Source organism: Polypterus senegalus, chromosome 12 (assembly GCF_016835505.1).
Source record: "Polypterus senegalus isolate Bchr_013 chromosome 12, ASM1683550v1, whole genome shotgun sequence".
NCBI classification, from domain to species: Eukaryota; Metazoa; Chordata; class Cladistia; order Polypteriformes; family Polypteridae; genus Polypterus; species Polypterus senegalus.
In genome coordinates, this window is record NC_053165.1 from 148,722,708 (window position 1) to 148,745,777 (window position 23,070).

General features: G+C 41.5%; 1 protein-coding gene across 1 annotated transcript in view; it reads right to left on the bottom strand.

Moving 5' to 3' along the window:
• Nucleotides 1-11,022: 11,022 nt before the first annotated feature.
• The window catches only part of LOC120539926 (protein unc-13 homolog B-like), a 151,049-nt gene continuing 139,001 nt past the window's right edge, over nt 11,023-23,070 (bottom strand). Inside the window, exon 12 of the mRNA XM_039770281.1 lies at nt 11,023-11,087. Within this exon, the coding sequence (XP_039626215.1) occupies nt 11,052-11,087 (36 nt within the window). The 3' untranslated portion in view covers nt 11,023-11,051. The remainder of the gene's footprint in view (nt 11,088-23,070) is intronic.

The following is a 23,070-nucleotide window of genomic DNA, read 5'->3' on the forward strand; positions in this document are numbered from 1 at the left end:
ATCAGTGTGTGAAGAGTGGGAGAAGAGGGTTGCATTGACAATCCAACACAATGGGCAGCACATTGAACACATTTTATAAGTGGTCAGAAACTTGTAAATAACTCATGAAAGAATAAAGTTACGTTAAAACCAAGCACACCATTGTTTTTCTTGTGAAATTCCCAATAAGTTTGATGTGTCACATGACCCTCTTCCTATTGAAAAAACAAAAGTTGGATCCAAAATGGCCGACTTCAAAATGGCCACCATGGTCACCACCCATCTTGAAAAGTTTCCCCCCTCACATATACTAATGTGCCACAAACAGGAAGTTAATATCACCAACCATTCCCATTTTATTAAGGTGTATCCATATAAATGGCCCACCCTATACATTCCGATAGATGGTGCAATGCAAATGTTAACACTGAAGATGTCCAACAGATCCAAACTGCCAGACAGACAGAAATCATCTCATTTGCCTCAATAAACGAATAAGTGGCTGAATGTGTGTGTCTGTCTGTGTATCTGAGAGTCTGTCAGTTAGGAAGAAAAAACTAAAAACAGGATAAACGTATGGAAGAAGGGTCAAAGAAATGTAAAAGAGAATAAGACAAATATCAAGTAACGGTGTAAAACTAAGCCTACTCTGTTGTCCGATGTTATACTGATTCCGGCATAAAAATGTGTTCTGCTGTTTTTGTGATATTATTTTTCACATTTTGTATCTCTGTATTTAATAATGTTTTGTTTAAATATTATTTGGTATGTATGTGTTGCGTATATACACTCACCGGCCACTTTATTAGGTACACCTGCTTAACGCGAATTTCTAATCAGCCAATCACAAGACTGCATCTCAATGCATTTAGGCATGTAGACGTTGTCAAGACAACCTGCTGAAGTTCTAACCAAGAGTGCACTTAGGTGAGAAACGGCCACATCACGAACTCCTCAGGAACCGCTTCGGCCACACACCACCACGTCCCCTCGCTGAGCGGCGAGTGTGGTGATTATTTATTAAAACTGGCCATTTTGATGGGAGCTGTGGACCCGCTATACCACAGGAGGAAGCTGGGTTGAGAGGAGGTTACAGCTTTGAGGGAGAGTCCCTCTGCGTGATGCACCGAGAACAATGTACAGTACAGGGAGAGACTGAACACGTGCAGAAATCATCAGCGCATATGAACCAGAAGAGAAACTGGCTTGTTCGTCAACCGAGTGTGTTGTTGTGAACATCGGGTCGTAACCCGATTTGTACGTGTTCAGAGATGTTCGTGAACTGAGGTTCTACAGGGAAAACTTGGGGGGGTTTGATGGCAGGATTGGCACTCCAGCTACCATAAGAAACCTCACAGTGTTCCAGTGGGGTGCTGAGGTGTCACCCACTGCACAGAAGCACTCGGGTCTTAAATTGGGACCCTGAGGTGGGTCGTCGTGTGGTGTGGTGGTTTGCGGCAATGCGCTGTTATCAGTGCCTGCCCCCCTAACCTCTCCCTCTCCCTCTCTCTTCTGGTAATTAAACAGATTTTCACAGAACAGATGGGTCTTGAATTGCTTCTTCAATAAACTGAGGGTGCCAGCAGAGCGGATGGAGGTGGGTCGCCATGTCAAACGGTGATTCTTTTAATGAAAGGTAAATGTCAATTATTAATTCCTCTCCCACGTGAATATCTCCTGAGATGTTGAGCTTATAGCATTGCATTGCATATAGCATTGTATAGCATAGCGGATAGCGCATCGGTGCCCCCCACCACACGACAACCCACCCGGATTGGGACCCGAATGCAGAACCACACATAGCATTGCACTGAATTGAACACGCCAGCTCCAGCCCTGGATGTAATTAATTGTTTAAGGCATGGTTGCTAAGCTATGGTGTAGTGGCTGCCATCAATTTAACGTCTTCTTCAAGTTGCAGATTTTCGCACTCAGCCTGTGAGACAAAGCAGATGAAGAGAGGTGGACACTAATTTTAGCACAATAGGTCAGGGCCCTCGGGACTAATGAAAGGGAAATGGCCAACCCCTTGTGATAAGTGAGAGAAACCAGAAACATCTGCAGTAACACACACATGGAAATGAATCCAGGGACTGTGTCATCTGTGAGATAAGGAAAGGCCCCATCAACTGCATCCTAGGGGTTTAATAATTCATTAATTGCAAAGGAGACCCCCCGGCCATCAATCCATGTCAATCCCACTCAGATGGCTGTGGGTATTTTGCTAGTGCATGCCGATGGGTTAACACCTTATAACTCCATGAATGCACCATTAACAAGTCTTATTCAATGCTTAACAGATTATTTTTCATAAGGAATCTGCGCTCTGTGCTTATTTTATCAATACTGACATGTCAAACAAGGTCAGACCCCAAAAAAAAAAATGAAGAGAAACCAGGAGTGGGAGGGGAGAAACAAAAGAGAAGGTTCTAGAACCCGTTCTAACCTGTCACAGTGAGAAAAGGCTCATCTCGACCGCTCATCTCAGGACGAGTGGACGTGTGCTCAGATAGCGACGCTTTCTTACCCTCCTTTGGAAACAGCGAGTGAACATCAAGTTTCTTGTGAAATTGAAGAAATCCTGCGACGGAAAGTTTTCAGTTACTGACCGAGGCTCACGGTGAAGAGTGCAGGTCTTGTGCGCGTGTTTTTGACTGGCACAAGTTGGTGCTCAAAGGAATCCTCTGTGGTCTGTAGATGAAAGCAAAAATGATGGAAATCGACGATAGCCTTTATAGAAAATGATCTGAGGAATTGCTTTGAATGTTAGCAGCACTGTACGCAGCTGAGTGTCAACTCAGAAGGGAACAACTTTGAAGGTAATCGTAATTAATTTTCTTAACTTGTTAAATAAAAAGAGTTACAGGCACAGTCTCATTTTTTGTGTCAGACCTTATATTATTCTACATTTATGCAACACAGTTTTTAAACGGTTTGCCAAAATTCCCCCTTAGGGACAAAGTTCTATCTGTTTATCATCAACAGCTTAAGGGCTTACATGATTGTAATTCTCCACCGGGACATTTGGGGGCGCTCTGTAATAACAAACTCTCTTCTCCTTTCCCCTCTGCAGAAAGGAAGGCTGACACATTTCCACCCGTGATGTCACTTCCAGGGTCAGACCACCTGGACCCACCTCTTCCTCCCAGAAACCATTTTGGGCAGTCCGACTGATTTTCTCAGCAAAATTGCACTTTGCACTGTACAACGTGTTTATTTTTATGTCTTTTGAATACTTGTAAGAAATGGGGTTTGCCTTCAGGGTGCCCCAGACCTCTTTCTTTGTCTTTTTGTCTCTTTACACTATCTATCTATCATATAGTACCTTAAACATCTATCTACTTTATATAGCACCTTTCACATCCATCTATCGATTATATAGTGCCTTTCACATCTATCTACCTTATATAGCATCTTTCACATCTACTGTATCTATCTTATATAGCGCCTTTCACATCTATCTATCATACAGTGCCTTTCACATCTATGCACCTTATATAGCACCTTTGACATCCATCTATCACAGGGGTCCTCAATCACAGTCCTGGAGGGCCGCAGTGGCTGCAGGTTTTTGCTCCAACCCAATTGCTTAATAAGAAGCACTTACTACTCAAGTAACACTTCTGCTTCACTTTAGTGGTGTCGCCCATTAAGATTTTGTACCCTTATTGCTTATTTTAGTCTTAAACAGCTGTATTTTTGGTTTTCAATGGCTCCTAATTACCAATAACATGCAAATGACAAAAGAGACCAGCATTTCTCCATTTTGCTTGTTACCATTTACACCAGTGTGTATTTATTATGCACTATTGGGTTTAATTACATACTTGGAAGGAAAGTAAAGAGAAAAAAGTGAAGGACTGAATCACTCATCCATTTTTGCCTTCAAATCATTTGGATGACATCCTTAGAAAAGGGAAGAAAATCTAGGATATGAGAATAACCTGACATAGCAGAGTTAAAGCACTGACAGGCCATGACATTAAATTATTGACAAGAATTGCTTTATAATTAAGCAACCGGGCTAGAACAAAAACCTGCAGCCCTCCAGGACTGTGATCGAAGACTTTTGATCTATCATATAGTGCCTTTCACATCTAACTATCTTATATAGCATCTTTCACATCTATCTATCTATCTATCTATCTATCTGTTATATAGCGCCTTTCACATCCATCTATCATATAGTGCCTTTCATATCTAACTACCTTATATAGCACATTTCACATCTATCATATAGTGCCTTTCACATCTATCTATCTGTTATATAGCGCCTTTCACATCCATCTATCATATATATCTATCTGTCTAAATGGCACATGACTTTTCCGTTCATGCTGGTGAGTTGGGTGCCCATAACTCCTCTCTCCTCGCTTCAGTTGGTATAACATACACAGAACATCTTTTTCAGTTCTCAACCCTGCTTAGTTATTTGCAGCACTGCTGAGAGCCAGAGCCCATTCTAACCGCTGTGGGTGCAAGGCAAGAAACAGACAGACAGGGGGTCTACCCATCACAGAACCCCCCCAACTCCCCAGATAGATAAGTATGGCCAGTTAACCTAACCAGTACAGGTTGCAGACTGACAATGGTGGGGGGCACAGAAATCAAACCCAGAATTCAGGGTCCATGCATCAGCAGCAGTGCTAACCACCTTACTACCCTGCCACTCCCCTAATTTAGAAACATTTCAATGTGACATTTGCCACTTTATTGGCATCCACCCAACCCATCCATCCATTTTCTAACCTATTCATTTGATTTAAGGCTGCAGGCAGCCACTCCATCACAGGACTCACTTGAGTATTCAGTTATACTCCATCATTCCAGGCTAATCCACATTTGCCAAATATGCTATGGGGGAACTAAACTACTGCAAGGAAGACCCTCACAGATGTGACGATGATGTGTCAGCACCACCCAGGAGGTGCCCTGGCTGATTTAATTGTTTGTGGGACCTTTAACAACATCTAACATTTGTGTGAGGTCTTGAACAAAAAAAAAAAAGTTCTGGTTTGGAGGGGACGGGGCTGGTGGTGTTGGGGGGTGTTGTGAAGTGACATTTTGCATACAGATATTTTGTATGTCTTTATTTGTGACTTAGACAAAGCAATGCAATATTAGTGTTGTATCACTGAGCAGCAATGGGTTGATGTTTAAGAACTTGCGGCTCCCCAAACCCGAGCACCCCCGCCCCGCCAGTCGTTGTAGTTTTATGACGGGGGTCAGGGGAAGTTCCTAAAACCAGTTTGGCAAGTGACTCTCTCAATCAGCCCCCACAGGAAAGTTAGACTAGCATGCATGCTTTTACTTTCATAAATGCCACCCATTGGGTAACGGCACCCACTCAGGTGCCAAGGGGAGAGGGCAATTCTTCAGGTTTATTTTTTATTAACTGCACCCACTCTATCATCATAACTTAATGACCTTTGGTGTCCAGAGTGTATGCGTCTTCAGAAACACAAATAGCACCCCCCTCCTGAGTACATACCTCCGATATTATTATCATACTTATACAACTGGGTGTGCCCCCCCACCATCCCCACTTAATTGTCCCAAAGCATTTGCCCCTTAACTTTCAGAAGCGGCACCCCTCAGATGACAGTTCCCTAGATCAGTGTTTCCCAATTTCGGTCCTGGGACCCCCTGTGGCTGAAGCTTTTTGTTCCATCCAGATTCCTAATCAGTGACAACACCTGATAGCACTGAGCTCATTTCATTACCTGGGATTATGTATCTTATATTCAAAATTTAGAAAAGCACAGCAGGATGATTTTTATAACTTATAAGACATTTAGAAATATTTCTGCTTTTGCTAGAGATTTTGTTGATTTCATTATATTTTGTCCTTTCTCTGTGCAGTTTTTCCCTTTTGTTATATATATATATATATATATATATATATATATATATTGTGGTGTATGGCCGGCCGTTCATCCCGGCCAATACCCCAAAGCCGCCAGGTGGAGCTCTTCCTGCAGCATGTAAGTGGCCCGAAGACCAGCAGGGTATCATGGACATTGGAGTCTTTAAACACAGCCCTGCTGGATACTGTGGGGGCCACTAGATGACGCTGCAGGGAGGAACGACGTTTACTTGCCTTACGCCCCGGAAGTACGTCCGAGTCACATGGACAACGGGAATGACGTGTTTCCGGGGTGAAGAAAAGGACTTTTGATCTGACCCGGAAGTGATAGAAATCACATGTACTGGGGATTGGAACACTTCCTGGTCAAGGACTATAAAAGGATTGTGGGAGCTCCCAGACAGCGAGCTCAGCTGGGTGGAAGGGTGGCAACGTGTCTGGGAGTGGTGGAGAGTTTATTGTAGAGTGTTGTGTTCGATTTAATGAGTGTTGTGGAGAGGAGGGTGCTTTGTGCACTGTGCAAAATTAATAAAGTCTACTTTTGGACTTTTATCTGGTGTCTGACGTATTGGACAAGGGTTCAAGGGAGCGATAGTGCCCCCTATCTGTCACAATATATATATTTTTTTTACCAAACTTAGTTTTCTAATTTGTATATTGTTCCCAAAACACAGAACTTGGGGAAAAAACACATCACCTAATTAGCCCAGGAGTCCAATTAAAAGTAGAAGCTGGCTGGAACAAAAACCTGCAGCAGCCACAGTGTGCCCCCAGGACAGTGGTTGGGAAACACTACCCACCTATGCCACCTAATAGATTGAGCAGCTCTGTTTATATTAATATTTGAAAGGTAGAAAGGACTAGAGTCAAATTCCATCATGTGAAAACCCACCAGGCCAATAAAGCTGAATCCGACTCCGTCCTCAGTTCTCTAATTCACTTGTCCCACACACATGGGATACATAAATCGGGGGTCCTCAAACCTATGAATGTGTTCCAAGGTGCTCTAGTGCAGCATGGGGCGTGGATTGCCATTATTGGTTCGCCAGGTGGGTGAGTGTGATATGTTTTCCCCTTTCTAAATGAGCTCGTTTCACTAACGGGGTCCCCCGCTGATCATTCTTTCATTGTTGTTTTACCAAGGGGGACCCCACCAATCATTCCTGTTTCACTAAGGGGACCCCCCGATCATTCTTTCATTTTTGTTTTACCAAGGGGGACCCCACCGATCATTCTTGTTTCACTAAGAGGGACTCCCCCCAATCATTCTTGTTTCACCAAGGGGGACTCCCCCCAATCATCTTTTCATTCTTGTTTCACCAAGGGGGTGGCTCTCTATCGCTGCTAGTGGGTCATCAATGAATTTAAAAGCACAAAACTGGGATGAGAGACCATAAATGTCGCAAAAACACTGCTACAGTGGGCCCCGATTACAAGCACAGATGCTTAGAAATTTGCGTAACAAAAATTAAAAAAAAAAGTAAGCCAGATCAAATTATTTCAGACATTTTCTTCAGTGAGCCTAGAAAGCAACGTAAAAATGAAAAATGTGTTGTGGTTTTCATTATTCCCAGGCTGCAAACTTGCGTAGAAATGTAATATCATTCCCATCAGGAATTAGCTGTCAGAATGCCAAATGGTCATTGGTACCCATTTTCAGATTGAATGACTTTATTTATGTTGACGTATCTTTTGCAATTGTTTCAATCTTATTATGTATGCAATTGAGCCTTTTATCCTTCTTCCAGCAGAAGGACGGGGTAACACACTTGAAATATCTTACCGTGCACTCCTTGAGTGCTTTCTTCTTTAGGTTGACAGGTATCAATGCAATTCATTTATTTTCTACTTTATGTATCATATATAAAGGATGAATGTTTTGTTTCTGGTAAATTGCATATAACAAAAGCAATACTGAGGCTCGATATCCAGAGCTCAAAAGAAATCCATTATTGACTGGTGCACTCTGGGAGAAACGCAGTCCGAGGTGATAAAGCCATGAGGAGTCGGTCGACTCAATGTGACAAGGAATGTCTTCTTACCTCTCGCTTGTCCTCCTGCTTATGTTTTACAAAGGACAACCACTGCTCTGCTTTAACCCTTTCGCTCAGAATCGTCTCTGCTTGCACATCTCTGGTTGGCTTTGGACTCGTCCACAAGTCTGTTGGTAACGACCTTAAAACGATTTGAACAAGTCGCCATCTCCACATTAAGAAAGGAGTACTTTGTGATCAAAATTAGCACTAGAGGGTGTGAAAGGATGGCATTGCCATTGAGGCTTTTCGGGTTTCATGAACTGTGTAATTGGCAATTATCCATTAAAGTTTCACTTCAGTCATTGTTATATTTAATCGTACACTTTATCAGGAACTCACAAAATTTAGACATGATGCATTTGATAGTTTAATCTGTATGCAAATGAGCCAGGGGGCAAAATTGATTGAAGTAAACTGGCAGAAGGAGAAGCAGAATGGTGAAAACCCCACCTCAAAGTGTGGAACCCACCCTTCAAAGCATCAAGATTTCCTGTTTTGAATATTGTTTGGGGTCATTTGTTTTGTAAATATAGTAATAGTATTAATGTTGATTTGGATCATTATCCTCACACTGGTGCAGTGTGGTGCTAAGGTGTCACCCACTGTGCTCAGGTCTCAATCCTGGTGGGTGTAGTGGGTGCGGCAACGCATTATCGCCGCATGCTCCCAACCACTCCTCCTCCTCCTGGGTCATTACATCACTGCCATTTTGACTACGCTATTGTTGATTCTTGTTGCCAGGACCGTCCCAGAGTGGACGTGTCCTCAAAGGTCATGGCTCGTCAATCACAGCTCGATGGGATGAATGGTCATCCTGGACGTATGCTTCCTTGTCCAACTACACGGATTCCAAAAACTTTCAAATCTTTCTGGAAAATGTTTTGTTTCTCTAGTTTCTGAACTCTCTGCAAATGAGGCACATTACCTGCATTGTGAGGGTGCGTCAGTTACGGCACTACGGCCATGTGGCGCGTTTCACAGAGGGTGATCCGGTGCGTAAGATGCTCATTGTTGGGGACCCGAGTGTCTGGACCAGGCCAAAGGGTTGCCCACGTAACACTTGGCTTCGGCAGATAGACGGTCTTTTCCGGAGGGTGGGGTTGCCAACTGGGATCCCAAGTTGTTTCATCGTTTAGTGGCTGTGACAACGCACTGTACCAGTGCATGCTCCCCAACTTGACTTGACTTGCACTCCTTCGGACTTCAATCTTATTTCACGATTCTTGGTTTAGGTTACTGTTTGGTGTTGTCCTAGTTCTGATGTTTACTGTGGTTTATTGACTACATCCTTGTCTTCTAGTCTCCCTTTGAAGTGTCGTGCCTGCTGGGCATATCTCAAGGGCAGCATGTACATCCGCATTATAAAATACTAAATACTTGCAAGTGAACACCATAGAGAGATTTAGACATAGCAAAGTTACCTCCCTGTCTTCTGAGCACAACTTCAGACAGGATGACCACCAGTGGCCCTCACAGTGGACTCCGCCTCCAGCCCCGCCTCCACACCGCAAACAAGTTAAGCAATTGGCACGTTAAGACTGATTGTGTTTTTGAGTCGACGGTTGGCCATCGAAGGAGGAGCACTGGTTGGGCGGCCCAACTTTTTCTTTTTTACTTTTTGGCCAACCTTTATTTCACATCTTGCTTGCTTTTTCTTACTATTTACGCAGGACATAATGTAATTAAGTGTCTGACACTCCATGTTGTAAGCAGGCCCACAGCCGTGAACAGTGAACAGAAGGTCTACTGTAGACATACTGGGAGATCTTTACAAACCCTTCATGATCAGCACACTCTTCACCGACATGTTGTTGGCAAAAAGGTAAGACAATATGAACTATTTGACGTGACTGCAACTCCTAAAATTCTCACTCCTTCCTTTCTAAAATGGTTGAGAAGGCTCAGGAGTTGGGAATCTTTTGTTCGCTGGAGTATCTGTTCGTTTTGTCTTTTCTGTACTGGATTTTCTGATCATATTTGGCTTCATCTCAAGGATTAAGATTTTTGTTTTTTGTATTGAGACTTGTTTGTTGTGGAGTCTTTTGAAAGAGCTGAGCCTTTTCAGTTTCAGCAAAAGAAGATTAAGAGGTGGCACGATTGAAGTGTTTAAAATTATGAAGGGAATTAGCCCAGTGGCTCGTGACTGGGATTTTAAAATAAGAACACAGCTGGAAAGTTGTTAAGAGGAAATTTCACACAAACATTCAAAAATGCTTTTCTTTACACATAAAATGATAGACACTTGGAATAAATGACAACAAGTAGTGTGGTAGACAGTTGGACTTTAGGGACCTTCAGAAGTCAAACTTATGATATTTTAGAAGAATTAAGTGGACAGGACTGGCGAGCTTTGTTGGGATGAATGGTCTGTTCTCGTCCAGATTGTTCTAATGTTCTTTTGTGCTTCTTTTTGCTCTTTGGACCATTTCTTTGTATGTATTTTGCTATTTTTATTTATAAAAGATTCTTTGTTTGCCCTTTCACTACAAGCTGAGAGGTTTATGGTAATCCCTCCTCTTCTAGAGCTTTTGCTGCATTTTTGGTAATATTTACAGCTGTTTTGCCAATTTCCCACTTTTGGGCCTGCGCATGCGGAAGCCTGCAGGTAGCCGTAGAAGCTTAGCTGGGTTAAGGTGAGGCTCTGCAGGACAGACCAGCGGACATTCTGGCCTCCTTGAGTAGCAGCCTTTTGTGGCTTCACACCTTATTGTCTAGGAAGAAACTTCAAATCATAACACTAGGGCTAATTCTGGACAAGCCTGGTCTTTGAGCTCAAAAACCTAAGTGCTACCTTGGTGTTATGTAATAAATCATACTTGGTTCAGTGTTTTACTATTTTTGTGATCAATGTTCTATTGATTCAAGGAGTTTAACAGAAACATAGAAAGAGTTAGAAGAAAATGAGAAAAATTATATTCCTCATATGGTGCACATTTATTCTAGGGTTTTACTTTAAACTCACTCTCAGGGCTAGGACTAAGTTTACACATTTTTAGGACCTTAGTGAACACTGCACACATGAGTGATATGAGGCTCTAACAGGATAGGTCTGGTGGAGCCATACTTGGAATTGGAATAGACTTTCACACCTTCAAATTAGGTAATGCATGCTGTCACCTGATTAGCTGGAGGGTAAAAAGTGCCCCCTGAACCTTCGCACCCCCCAGATCTCAGGGTCGTCTTTCGCTAAATGGCAATTGCAATGCCTAAAGAGAGAAAAGGCAATTATATTTTCTTAAAAGAGATGGGAGATGAAGCAGAAGTCACAAAATGATCAAAGGTCAAAATCATGAATCTTTTATATCTGCCATCAATGCCAAATCACTAAACAAAGACACAGTCAGAAAAGCTCTACTAAATTTAATAGTCAAGAAGATTATAAAAAACACAGAGACTCTTGGATAATAAGTGCATGACCCCTGACCTTTATACCCTCTAATCAGTGACATCACGAGTTCCACAATAGCAATGTGGCAAGCAACTGTATACAGTCAACCCTCGTTTATCGCGGTTAATCCGTTCCAGACTCTGCCGCGATAAATGAATTTCCGCGAAGTAGGATTCTTTATTTATAAATCGAATATTTTTGCAGTTAGAGCATGGAAAACCTGTTTACGACCTTCTAAATACTGTAGTCTAAAATGATGGTGCCCACCAGAAACAAAATGCTCAAAATATTTTAACAGTTTTAACGATTGCCTTTAGCACAGATATACCTTAAATATGAATTATCTATATCCCAAACCCCCAAAAAGACATTAATATTTTATAAAAAACAGAATTATAACAGGAAACATGGCCTACATCCATTGACCCTGCATCATGTTCTGCCCTCTTTCAGCATGTAGGTATTGCACCCCTCATGCCAGCCTTGTTGTACCTCTTGGTATTCCTGGCATATGTTGGGCTGCCCACTCTCTAGGGGGACATTTCCAGATACTCCCAGGTCACCCATTTTTCCCTCTTTCATAGACTTGTTTGGACCCCCATGCCAATCTTACCATATCTTTCCTCTGCTCCTGCTTTTTACCACTCTGCTGTCAATATCACCTTCTGCAAGTTACATTATTCCTTCCAAAAGTCCAGCATTACATCTTCACTAGATCTGGTGCTCATTCTTATACACTGGTTGAAGAGTCCATGACACATTAGTAGAAGTAAATGAGAACCACTGACAAGCACACTAAGCCATGCAACTTCATCACAGAGTGATTTGTAACTGTAATCCAAACACTTGGACAGAGAAATTCAGCATACATCAATGGGCAGCCACAGACTGACTCCCTATTTGCAATTGATCTGTAACAAGTGGAGTGAACTGCCTTTACAGAAGCCAAGCATGGGTAGCAAATCCAAAAATTCAGGATCCTCAATGAATTCTTTTGTACTTTATTACTGTGTGTCATAAATTTCTGAAAAACAGATGGATTGAATTATTTGTCTCTATTTTACTCCCATCAGCAGGTCAACTGCAGATTGCGATAGAGGTGCTCGATGAATACTTTATGGTTTAAATTCTCCCCTCTGCTACTACCTCCAGTGGGCCCAGAGTGTCTCCTATAACTGAGCTTCCCTTTTAACAACTTGTAACATCACTTCATGGCAACCGCTGGCGAGGTTTGTCCTCTTATCATCATTTGTCCTCATGCTTTGTACCTCTGAGTCTGTCTCTGATGCATCGTCTGTCATCAACGACAGGATTCTTTCAAGGGCTTGCTATTCTGATAAGCATTACAGCATTTCTTTTCTTGTCTCTTAGCTACCCTACACTTGTAAATACCTACATAAAAAAACAACAAGATAGACATGTGGCACTTAAAATGTGCATGTTAAATATACTGACACTTTATCGCATTCTGGGTCCCTAGTGACCCTATATGTTTTAGGCAAATAAATGACCATAATAAAATCATTTTAAATTATTTTATCATATATTTTTTATTGTACACAGTGGTAGCGCTGCTGCCTCGCAGTTAGGATACCTGGGTTCGCTTCCCGAGTCCTCCCCGTGTGGGGTTTGCATGTTCTCCCCGTGTCTGCGTACGTTTCCTCCCACAGTCCAAAGACATGCAGGTTAGGTGCATTGGCGATCCTAAATTTTCCCTAGTGTGTGCCCTGCAGTGGGCTGGCACCCTGCTCGGGGTTTGTTCCCTGCCTTGCGCTCTGTGTTGGCTGGGATTGGCTCCAGCAGACCACTGTGACCCTGTAGTTGGGATGTAGCGGGTTGGATAATGAATGGATTTTTTATAATAAATTGTTGCAGATAAAATGAATGAGGCCAATTCAGGGAACTGCATCCACACTGTATAATATGACGCCATGAGAACTGTAAACATACCACCATTAGTTTCTACAGACCCAAGGTATAATCGGGGTTAATGTAAGTCCCTCACCCATCATCAATATCAGAGTTCCTTAAACATTGTTTCTTCTGACCCAATCTTGCCCTTATTGTTGTCTTTGAGTCCCAGTCTGCGATGACAGTCAGATCAAGGGTGGGGTGGGAGAATTGCTGCTGACAGTCATTGGGGAGCCGAGGTGGGTAGAGTAGCCGAAAATTGTACTCAAGTAAGAGTAGCGTTACTTCAAAATAATATTACTCAAGTAGAAGTAAAAAGTAGTCATCCAAAAAATGACTCAAGTAAGAGTAAAAAAGTACTTGGTGAAAAGACTACGCAAGTACTGAGTAACTGTTTGAACATAATAAATGATTTATTTTTTAGAAATGTTGTAATAAGACAGACAAAAATATAAAATCATGTGCAAATTCTACTATTTCCAAATAATAACATAAAAAAATAAGTAAAAATAAATCACCTCTTTACAAAATAAAGATGCACAAATAACACAAAATAATAAATACAATGTCCGCTGGTCTGTCCTGCAGAGCCTCACCTTAACCCAGCTAAGCCTCTACGGCTACCTGCAGGCTTCCGCATGCGCAGGCCCAAAAGTGGGAAATTGGCAAAACAGCTGTAAATATTACCAAAAATACAGCAAAAGCTCTAGAAGAGGAGGGATTACCATAAACCTCTCAGCTTGTAGTGAAAGGGCAAACAAAGAATCTTTTATAAATAATAAAACAAGTTCTAAATCTCAGTTTTTCACAACAAAGCTTTTGAAGCCGATACCTACAGTAGGTAACGTGTGTTTGAACAGTGATGAGATATCCTGTACACTGACAGTATAATGCTGCATACTGTATGCACTTTGTGGTGTAGCGGGTCTGCTAAAAAAAAAAAAGGACAGTTTCAAATCCAAAAAAGCCGGGCCACTCTCCGTGGGCGCAATTGCACGTCTGCGGGGAGTTAATGAGGTAGTTGGAGCGAGTCGCACCTGCACGTGCTGGTGCGATCATTCTCAATTGATTTATTGGCTTCCTACGGCGTGTGATTAAGGCCCACGGAGATGGGAGTGTACAGTATTTATACGGGTCAGCACAAAAAAGGGGGAAATCAAAGAAAAGGAGAAAAGACATGAAAGGCGGGCTTGGGAACGACAATCTGGTTCTTGCAGTGAAGCTTGTGAACAGGAGCGCCGCATGACTAAAAAGTCTTTCACAGGTTGCAAGACGCAGGAAGCTTGTGTGGGGTCATGTGACTGCATGGCTACGTCTGATTGGTGAAACAGTCATGCAGTAGATCCACTGGCAACATCTCTCTTGCAAAAATATAGTTTAATGTATAAATGGAAAAAAGTAACAAGTCGAGTGTTGCCCAATGTAGCGGAGTAAGAGTAGCGTTTCTTCTTCACAAATGTACTCAAGTAAAAGTAACAAGTATGGTGCAGTAAAACTACTCTTAGAAGTACAATTTTTTTTTTTAATTACTCAAGTAAATGTAACGGAGTAAACTACCCACCTCTGTTGGGGAGCAATGTTGATTGTTTAAATATCCCGCCGAATCCAATCACGAGACATTTCTCAAACCATATGTGACCCTTTCCCATTCCAACAGCCCAGCATTGCCACTTATGATGTTCACTAGACCTGGTGCTCATTCTTATACTTCAACTGAAGATTCCTTGACACATTCGTAGAGGTAAATGGGAGGCATTGCAAAGCTCACTAAGACATACAACTTCATCACAGAGTGATTTGTGACCATTAATCAAACAGTTGGACAGTGAAATTCATCATACTGCAGTGGTCAACCACAGACTGACTCCATGAGTGTGATCATTCTGTAACAAGTGGAGTGCATGGCTTGAAGTGCCTTTGTGGAAGCTGTGCATGAGTGGCAAGTCCTAAAATTCAGGATCTCCAATGAATTTCCCAGTACTTTATTACTGTGTGTCAGAAATTTGTAAAAAGCAGAGATGGATTGAACTATTTGTCTCTACTTTACTCCCATCAGCAGGTCAACTGCAGCTTGCGACAGCGGTGCTCGATGAATAATTTACAGTGGCAAGCGAACAAGCGGGGAAATGTAAATCATAAACACAGGCCATAAAAATCATTGACTACAGGTGCAAAAGATTAATTTATGACCCAGACTACAAGCAAGCAAAGCTCGTGAAGTCATTGTATCTTTATGGATCATTTGTGGCCCAATTGTGCCAATCATGCCACCATCTGTGCAGACATCCTGATTGGAGAAATAATGCCTTTAAAATACTTGCATCACACCTAGGAAATATGCAGAATATTTTTAACATATGCACTAAATAATAAGTCATGCCACTGGGTAAAAGTTCTGTTTTTTGCAAAACCAATCCACCAGAGGTATGTACTGGATTTTTCCAGAAAGCGTTAGCAATAAATCGTTATGCTGATTAGGCTGGGAAAGTGAAATTAATTGTCCAATATGCATATACAACAGAAAAGAAAGCAAACAGATGAACTGCTCAAAACTGTCAGCCATCTGGGGCTGTGGATCAATAAAGATGACAAATTGGCACTGCTTTCAGATGATCATGAGTCAAACTTGGCTGCCTTAGGTGAAATACAGCGAGCAGACAGACCCTCAGACTGTAACCGGCATTACACTTTATATGCATGGCTTAAATCAGCACATGATATATCAAGCTGTAAGTCCCTTACAAAGTACTAATTCAGCTGCTTGGGTGAAGAGCAACGTCAGAAAGAGTGGACGCGTTGCAAGACGAACGCTGTATTGTACCCTCTACACATGAAATCAAGAGCTGTCCACCCTCTTACCCCGTATTCTGTATTGTTGCTCTTATCTCGATTAGGGACAGACAGGAAATTCTGGTTTCCCACTGGGATCTTTTCCACTTTGAAGTGATGGCCCCACCCCCACCGGGACAATTCATAAAGAAAACCAGTTTATCCAAATTTGCAGCACTGTGACTTAATGTTGACCTCTCACACCATTCAGTATTAAAAATATAAAAACACTAGCCGACGCCCGCCGTAGCATATGGCGGTGTAAGAATAACAAAGTAAAGAAAGGAATTCGGAAATCAAGAAGAAAGAAATACTTCTTGAAAGATGCAGTTGTGAACAGGTGTTTTGCTGGAGATGACAGATAATGAGTCGAAAGATCTAACCCTAGAAAAAGCCGCGTACAACTGACTGTGGCTGAAGACTGGTTGTTGTAGATTAACGCAAATCTTTGCAAACATAATGCAAGGCGGGATGTTGGGGTCGTGTTTGAAGTAAATGACAATGGTAGCATGGAGAATCTCGGAAAGAGCTTGAATTTCAGCTTCACCCCCATAAACTCCAGATGTTGCCATGTATCGATAGTATTCGTGACTTGTTCTGATAACTCAACTTGCGTTGGAAGGAACAACAGGAAGAACGTCTCCAAATCTGTCCCAATGTGATGCAACGAAATCTACTGCCCTATGTCGTAGTGAGCGTGCATTGCCTTCGTCAACCTTTTGTGTCAAGAAATAACCCACTGATAGGAAAAGGCAGTTGCCGGATCCTGGAATACAGATGACGTTGTACGAAAACCCGTCGAAAAGAGAAGATAATGTCGTTCATTTTATTACAAAGGCTTAGGAAACAACGATCGCAGTATAACGAAAATAGCAAGGAGCGAAACCAATGCCAATGGTCGAGAGAGTACCTTCCTTTAGCAGGCTACGGAAAAGACTCCCAGGCTGAAGTGAAAGGTCACGCAGTCAGACTAGATATAGGGCGGTGACGTGACACCAATGGGGTCATGAGAGAGGAGAGGGGAACGCAATAGTCCGAAGGAGGAATAGGAATCGAGAAAAATGGCATGGGGGTGTATGGGAGGCCGCAGGCAGCGTGGGGAAGGGTTTGGAAGAGGAGGAATAGGAATCGAGAAATGCTACGTTGGCTGCGTATTGGGGTGACTGGTTTTGAAGAGGAAGCAGGATGAACCAGAAGAGAAATATATATAAGAGATAATAGCCATGGCGGGAAGAAATGGTATTGTTGTGGTCAAATCATAGCTGAACCAATGCATTTAGTGTTTGCATTTTCTTTTCACAACAAAATAATTGAGTTTAATGTTTAAATACATTTGGTACAGACCAAACAGCAAACTAACAGCGACCTTGTATTTCTCTTAAATCAGCATTTACCAACCTGTGGGCCACGCCGGTATTGCAGGTGGGTTGCAGCCAAGGTTATTATACTTAACGAAAACTAAAATCAAAACAAACTATTATTAAAAAAACATTTTTGTAAGCTAAAAATAAAATAATTAACAAAGCCAAAATGAAAAACTTAAGCTAAACAAAAATAGTAAAGTAGCTGGAAAGATTAACTGAAATAAAATAATTGAGAGAAAGAGAGAGGTTAGGAGCACGCGCTGATGCAAAATAAAATAATAATATACTAAAAATATTTTTAGCTTTCGTTTTTTGAAAGAATATTCTTTATCCCTTGTAACTTTTAACTCTAAAACAGAAAGTACTGTCATTCACCATGAGCTGCCAGTAAACGGCGGCTGGTGACAGAAGATGGGTATTCACACAGCATTTGCAGCAACAGAGCGAGCTGAGTATGGGCATGTAAAGTGTATGGAATAAAACTCGATTTACATGCCGCCTTTCTTTGCACTTTTTGTATATCAAGATGTAATTCATACACCTGAAGTCGAAATGTGCCAGTCAACAGAACCTTTACCGTATGGACAGAAATATCCCGAGTGAGTAACGTTTCAATTTATTTCTCAGGTGCCCAAGTTTTGTTGTCAGTAACTCACCTGCCACTTCATACAGGAGAAATCCTTTCTAAGAATAAAACAGCGCTGATCGAGAGACTGACTAGGTCATCATACAAGATCAGCATATCATTGCTGACCAATCACTTTTGCTTTAAAAAAGTTGTTTAACAACAAGGCGACACAAATCTTGCAAAATTCCAGAGTTGGCAACGTCTCTACTGAACTACAGGTAGGTAGGCGTAGAAAACTAAACTAAACTAAACCAAAACTGAAACTAATAGATATAGAAATAAAACAGAAATGTCTTTGTGAAATAAAAACTAAATTAAAACTAAAAATACACAATGAAGGAAAACTAAAACTAAACTGAATTTCTAAGTAAAGTCAGGATAAAATATAGAAATAAAAACTAATATAAAAAGGCAAACCCATAAGCTTGGTTGCAGCCGACTCTGGATGAAACTCTGGCCAGCACGATGACAATGACGCTCGATTCGCATTTGCATTGCTGGTTGATCACATCCTAATTGTGGATGATCTCCTCAACTCCCCTCTCCAATGATCGTGCTCGATTCACCAAGAAAGAGAAGCATTGCCGATCACTCTGGATTCATCTAACATTTTTTCCCTAACGTTGTTGCCCGACTGCCATTTTGAAAATGTGTCACACAGTGTAACTCTGTGCGAATGCTTTAAAAGGAAATTAATATTATTCAGTTTATCATTGTAGATGTGAGGCTGGCTGGTATTGAATCCTACAGAAAAATCCAAAATTAATGTTGAGATATATTGTAGGAACAAGGCTTACCAATAAAAGAGTAGCTGTGATGTAAGATGACCCCCACAGGGCCGCCGTGTCACTTCCGTTAGCACAATAAGCAAATTGGTGGCTTACATTGAAGAGACTTAATGCTGATTTATGCCTCTGCATATCTTGCTTTTATACTTTAGTATCACACTGCAGGCCTGAACGTTAGTTGATGGTGATTGTAACACGCACGAAAAGCGAATGATCCATTCAGACGTAGGCAGGACGCCTGCCCCTCTTGCTACACATTTTCTTTGGTCGGTGAATTTGGCCCTCACACGTTTTTACTTTTTATACATTTGCCGACTTCCAGAATGCAAGACAATCGGAAACATGTCTCAGGGTATAAGTAGTTAACAAATCAGAGGCGTAGGGGGTCTTTGGAGGGTTTCCATCAACAAGTCTCGTAATGACATTTTTGAGGAGGTGCGTGCCAGGCTAAATAGCACAGATATGCCACATGTGACACGGGCTATGGCATAAGCTCGACACAGAAGTATAAATCAGCCTTAATCTGTGTCTTTATGATGGTCTTCATCACACTAGTATGGAGGAAAGGGCTACAATGTTATAATCAGCTAGACCACCAGGCTTGGAAACTGGAGAACTGACTGTCTCTTTCCAGAGCACAGGTACATTACCACAAATCAGGGGACCCAGCTAAGCCCACTCTTCACCCCCTTTCTCTGTGCATTAACTGGGCAGATGATGATGGTAGCAGTTTATGGCCCACCCAGCTAACTTGGGGTGGATTCCTCCCAGTCGTAAACATTTTAAAGTCATTTCTGACACATAAGGGAAATTGCAAAGTTAAGTATCTTGTATTAATTATCGCTTTGGAGAACTTTAATGAAAGATAAAAGATTTAATTTAAAAGATTGCAGAAAGCAAAAGGGGTACAAAGGCAGTTCAATCTATCAGTAGGATTTTACTGCGTATGGTTCATTTATTCCAAAAGCAACAGTGAATCTGCACAATGCTCTTTGATTTATGAAGTTCAAATGCACTCAGGCCAGTAAAGTCATTAATTGTGTCCACTTATTCATGCCAGATTTTTTTTTTCTGTACAGCATTGTAACTCAAACTCAGAATTAGTAAAGGCAATAGAGTAAAAAAAAAGTAATATATTAAAATATGAAGTATTAAAGTTAATTTAAACAATTTTGAAAAAAAACAATTGGTTTATGTTATCCTTTAACCATGATCCGGTCCCTTCAGCAGCACAAATGGCGAGTCCATCACATCCTGTTTGACGTCATTATTGAGGCAAAGTGCACCCCGCAGACATAAATCCTATAACAAATTAGACTGTGCGGTTGGTGTAAGTCTAGCATTTGACTGGTACACAAAACTCAGAAGCGCAAGTGTTCAAAGTCCAGATGATCTCATGAATTCGCACATCACGGCCTGCAACTCGAGACCCCCCCTTCCAAGAGGACGCAGATATGCTATGGAGCTCACCGCTAATACAACCATCAGCCGCTTCATTTGATCAAGCGCATTAAAAAGTCTAGTGACAAATACAAAGTGTAAACTAGTTATTGCTTAAATGAACTCATTTGTAGCAGGACACGGTAAAAGGCCGGCGGACCCCCTAAGAGCTTCAAATATCAAGCAGAACACACAAGGGCAAGGCATGTAGAAGGGGAAAAAAAATTAAAAATAAGTCCAGATATATCAAAGCAGTAGTGCCATGCGAGCTGTGATAGAAAAACCAAATTAAAAGAACAATTTCAGAAATGCATTTGAAAACAGGAGCATTTTCTACATTTCCTTAACTGTTAATAGCATCTAAGTGACTGACTGAGCTGTGAAAAATCAAATCAATCAACCAACGAGTCCCCCCTCTCTATGTTTATTATATACTGTTTATGAGATGAGCGTTTTATGGTGACTTGCCTCTTGACTTTTTTATAGTGACTTTGATAAACTGCACACCTCGCTCTTTATTTCTTATATAGGGATGACAAAATCTTTCTACTGTAAATGTACTTTACACACAGGAACTGTGATATCCGTCTATCAAATTCTTTATGTTAAGCTGAGACTTTAATATCAATCTACTGTATATCTATAGGGATTAATAAAGTATCTATCTATCTATCTATCTATTGTACAGAGACTTCGACAACTGGCTCTGTGGGCAGAGGGTGGGCAAAAGTAGGCTTAACAGTTGTGAGCACACGAAACACAGAGTTTATTCTTGTATTATTATTCATTTATTAATTATTACTAACTGCATATGGTCTTCGGGCAAAAAAACAACACGACGACTCCATAGGAGTTTTCTTATATTTGTGAACTTGGAGAGGCGTCAGCTAACTCTTAATAATTAATGAGGGTAGAGGACGTGGACCCACCTGTGCTTGCTGCCCCACTGGCTTTTGTAAGAAGAAACTGGTGATGCCACATCTTAAGCATGTGAGTACGATTAATCTTTGTCTCGAGAAAATACCCCGCAGGCAGACAATGCTTTTACTGGAAACTTCAAGCCTTGCCCTTCGCCATTGAGGTGTTTCACTTGCACGTTGTTGAGCTGTGGCGTTTGCTTTATTTTGACCAGGGCCATTCTTAGCAGTTTGGGGGTCCTACGCGGTTCAGAAATGTGCAGGCCCCGATTGTGGGGGTTCCCGGAGGATGGAGCCCCCCTGTAGCTCAGGAAGGGGTTCTAATAAAACATCCGGAAAAGGCCTTAGATGACCAGTAGGCCTACATGTACACTTGTGTGTATGCAGAGTGGTAAAATATTGATTTTGTTCTGGATCTGGCAAAGGCTGGTAATATAGGGATATTTCATGATTTTATGGGGATCTCTCTGAATGAATCCGAAACTAATCTCTAAAATGAACATTTGCTATAGTGCATTTGGTAAATTTACGACGCGTGACAATATTATTAGGGATTTAGGGGAAGATTGCAATTTGGATAATAAATTACCATTGTTAATAAGACTAAGAGATGCATATTACAGACTGACCGATCGCTATTTATACATTCCCAGTCCCACAGCCATGCCCCCGATTCCCTGCCTGCTGCCCCCTGCTCCTACCCTTCCCCACCGAATTTGACTCAGAATGATAAAATTTAGGATGAGTAGGGTATCGTGACACACGACGTGAGAAACTGGCACAGACGGCTGCAGTGCCAGGGGCATGACAGGGGCCCCAGGCCCACAGTCCAACAACAAAATAAATACATAAATAAATTAAATGCAAGTCTGGGCCGTGTTGGGGCCCTTCGGAGATGCGTAGTTCGCATATGCCTAAGAACGACCCTGTTTTGACGTTGTGTCTCTTCATCTCTGTCATTAGCACAACGTCGTTGCGTGGCGGTGTTTGCTGCACGCACGTCTTTCGTAGTGAGAAGTGAGGCGCATGCGAGTGCTGAAAAAATGTAAAAGTGTGTGCATGCGCCATCTAGAGGCTGTGGTTGAGCATGAGCATAGCGGACTGCTCCATAAACACACAGGTCTTTTATATGCCGTTGAATTTATTTGTATTATTTGTCGTCTTCTTATTGTTATTAGCTATTGTAATAATCAAAACCTGCATGTCTTTTTCCATACCATTGCAGTAATCTCCTTACTGTCCCATGTACCAGACTCACCCTGAGAGGCAGGCCTTCAGTGTTGTGGCCCCTCAACTTTGGAACTCTCTTCCTCAGTCTCTCCGAGATTGCTCCTCTTTTTCCACCTTTAAATCTCAACTGAAAATTTTCCTCTTCTACAAACCTTTGTCTTCTGTGTAATTTTTTTTTAAAACTCTGTATGTAATGTGACCTTGGGTTTGTGAAAGGCGCTATATAAATGCAACTTACTATTATTATTATAACTGTAAACCTACTTTTGCCCACCCCTGTATAGATTACAAAATATACATATAATATTGATTTCTGTTTTACACAGAAACTTCAATACCTTTCCATTTCTTGATTTTAAATTGTGACTTTGGCATCTGTCCTTTTATCTGATATAGAAACATCAATATCTTTACATTTTGCATCACAACCTTGATATCAATATTTTATTTTAATAGGGTGATTTTGATATCTTTATTAAACAGATATTTATGTAAGCAGTGCACGCCATAATATTTGGGACAAAGGCACATGATTTTTTCCCCTTGATTATCCCCTCTGTTTCCACAGTTTAAAATTGCAAACCAAACCATTCAGACGTCATTAAAATGCGCACTGCAGACGTTAATTTGAGGGGATTTGCAGACATTTTGGTGGTCACATTGTGTACCAACGACAACACTTTTTATACCTGCC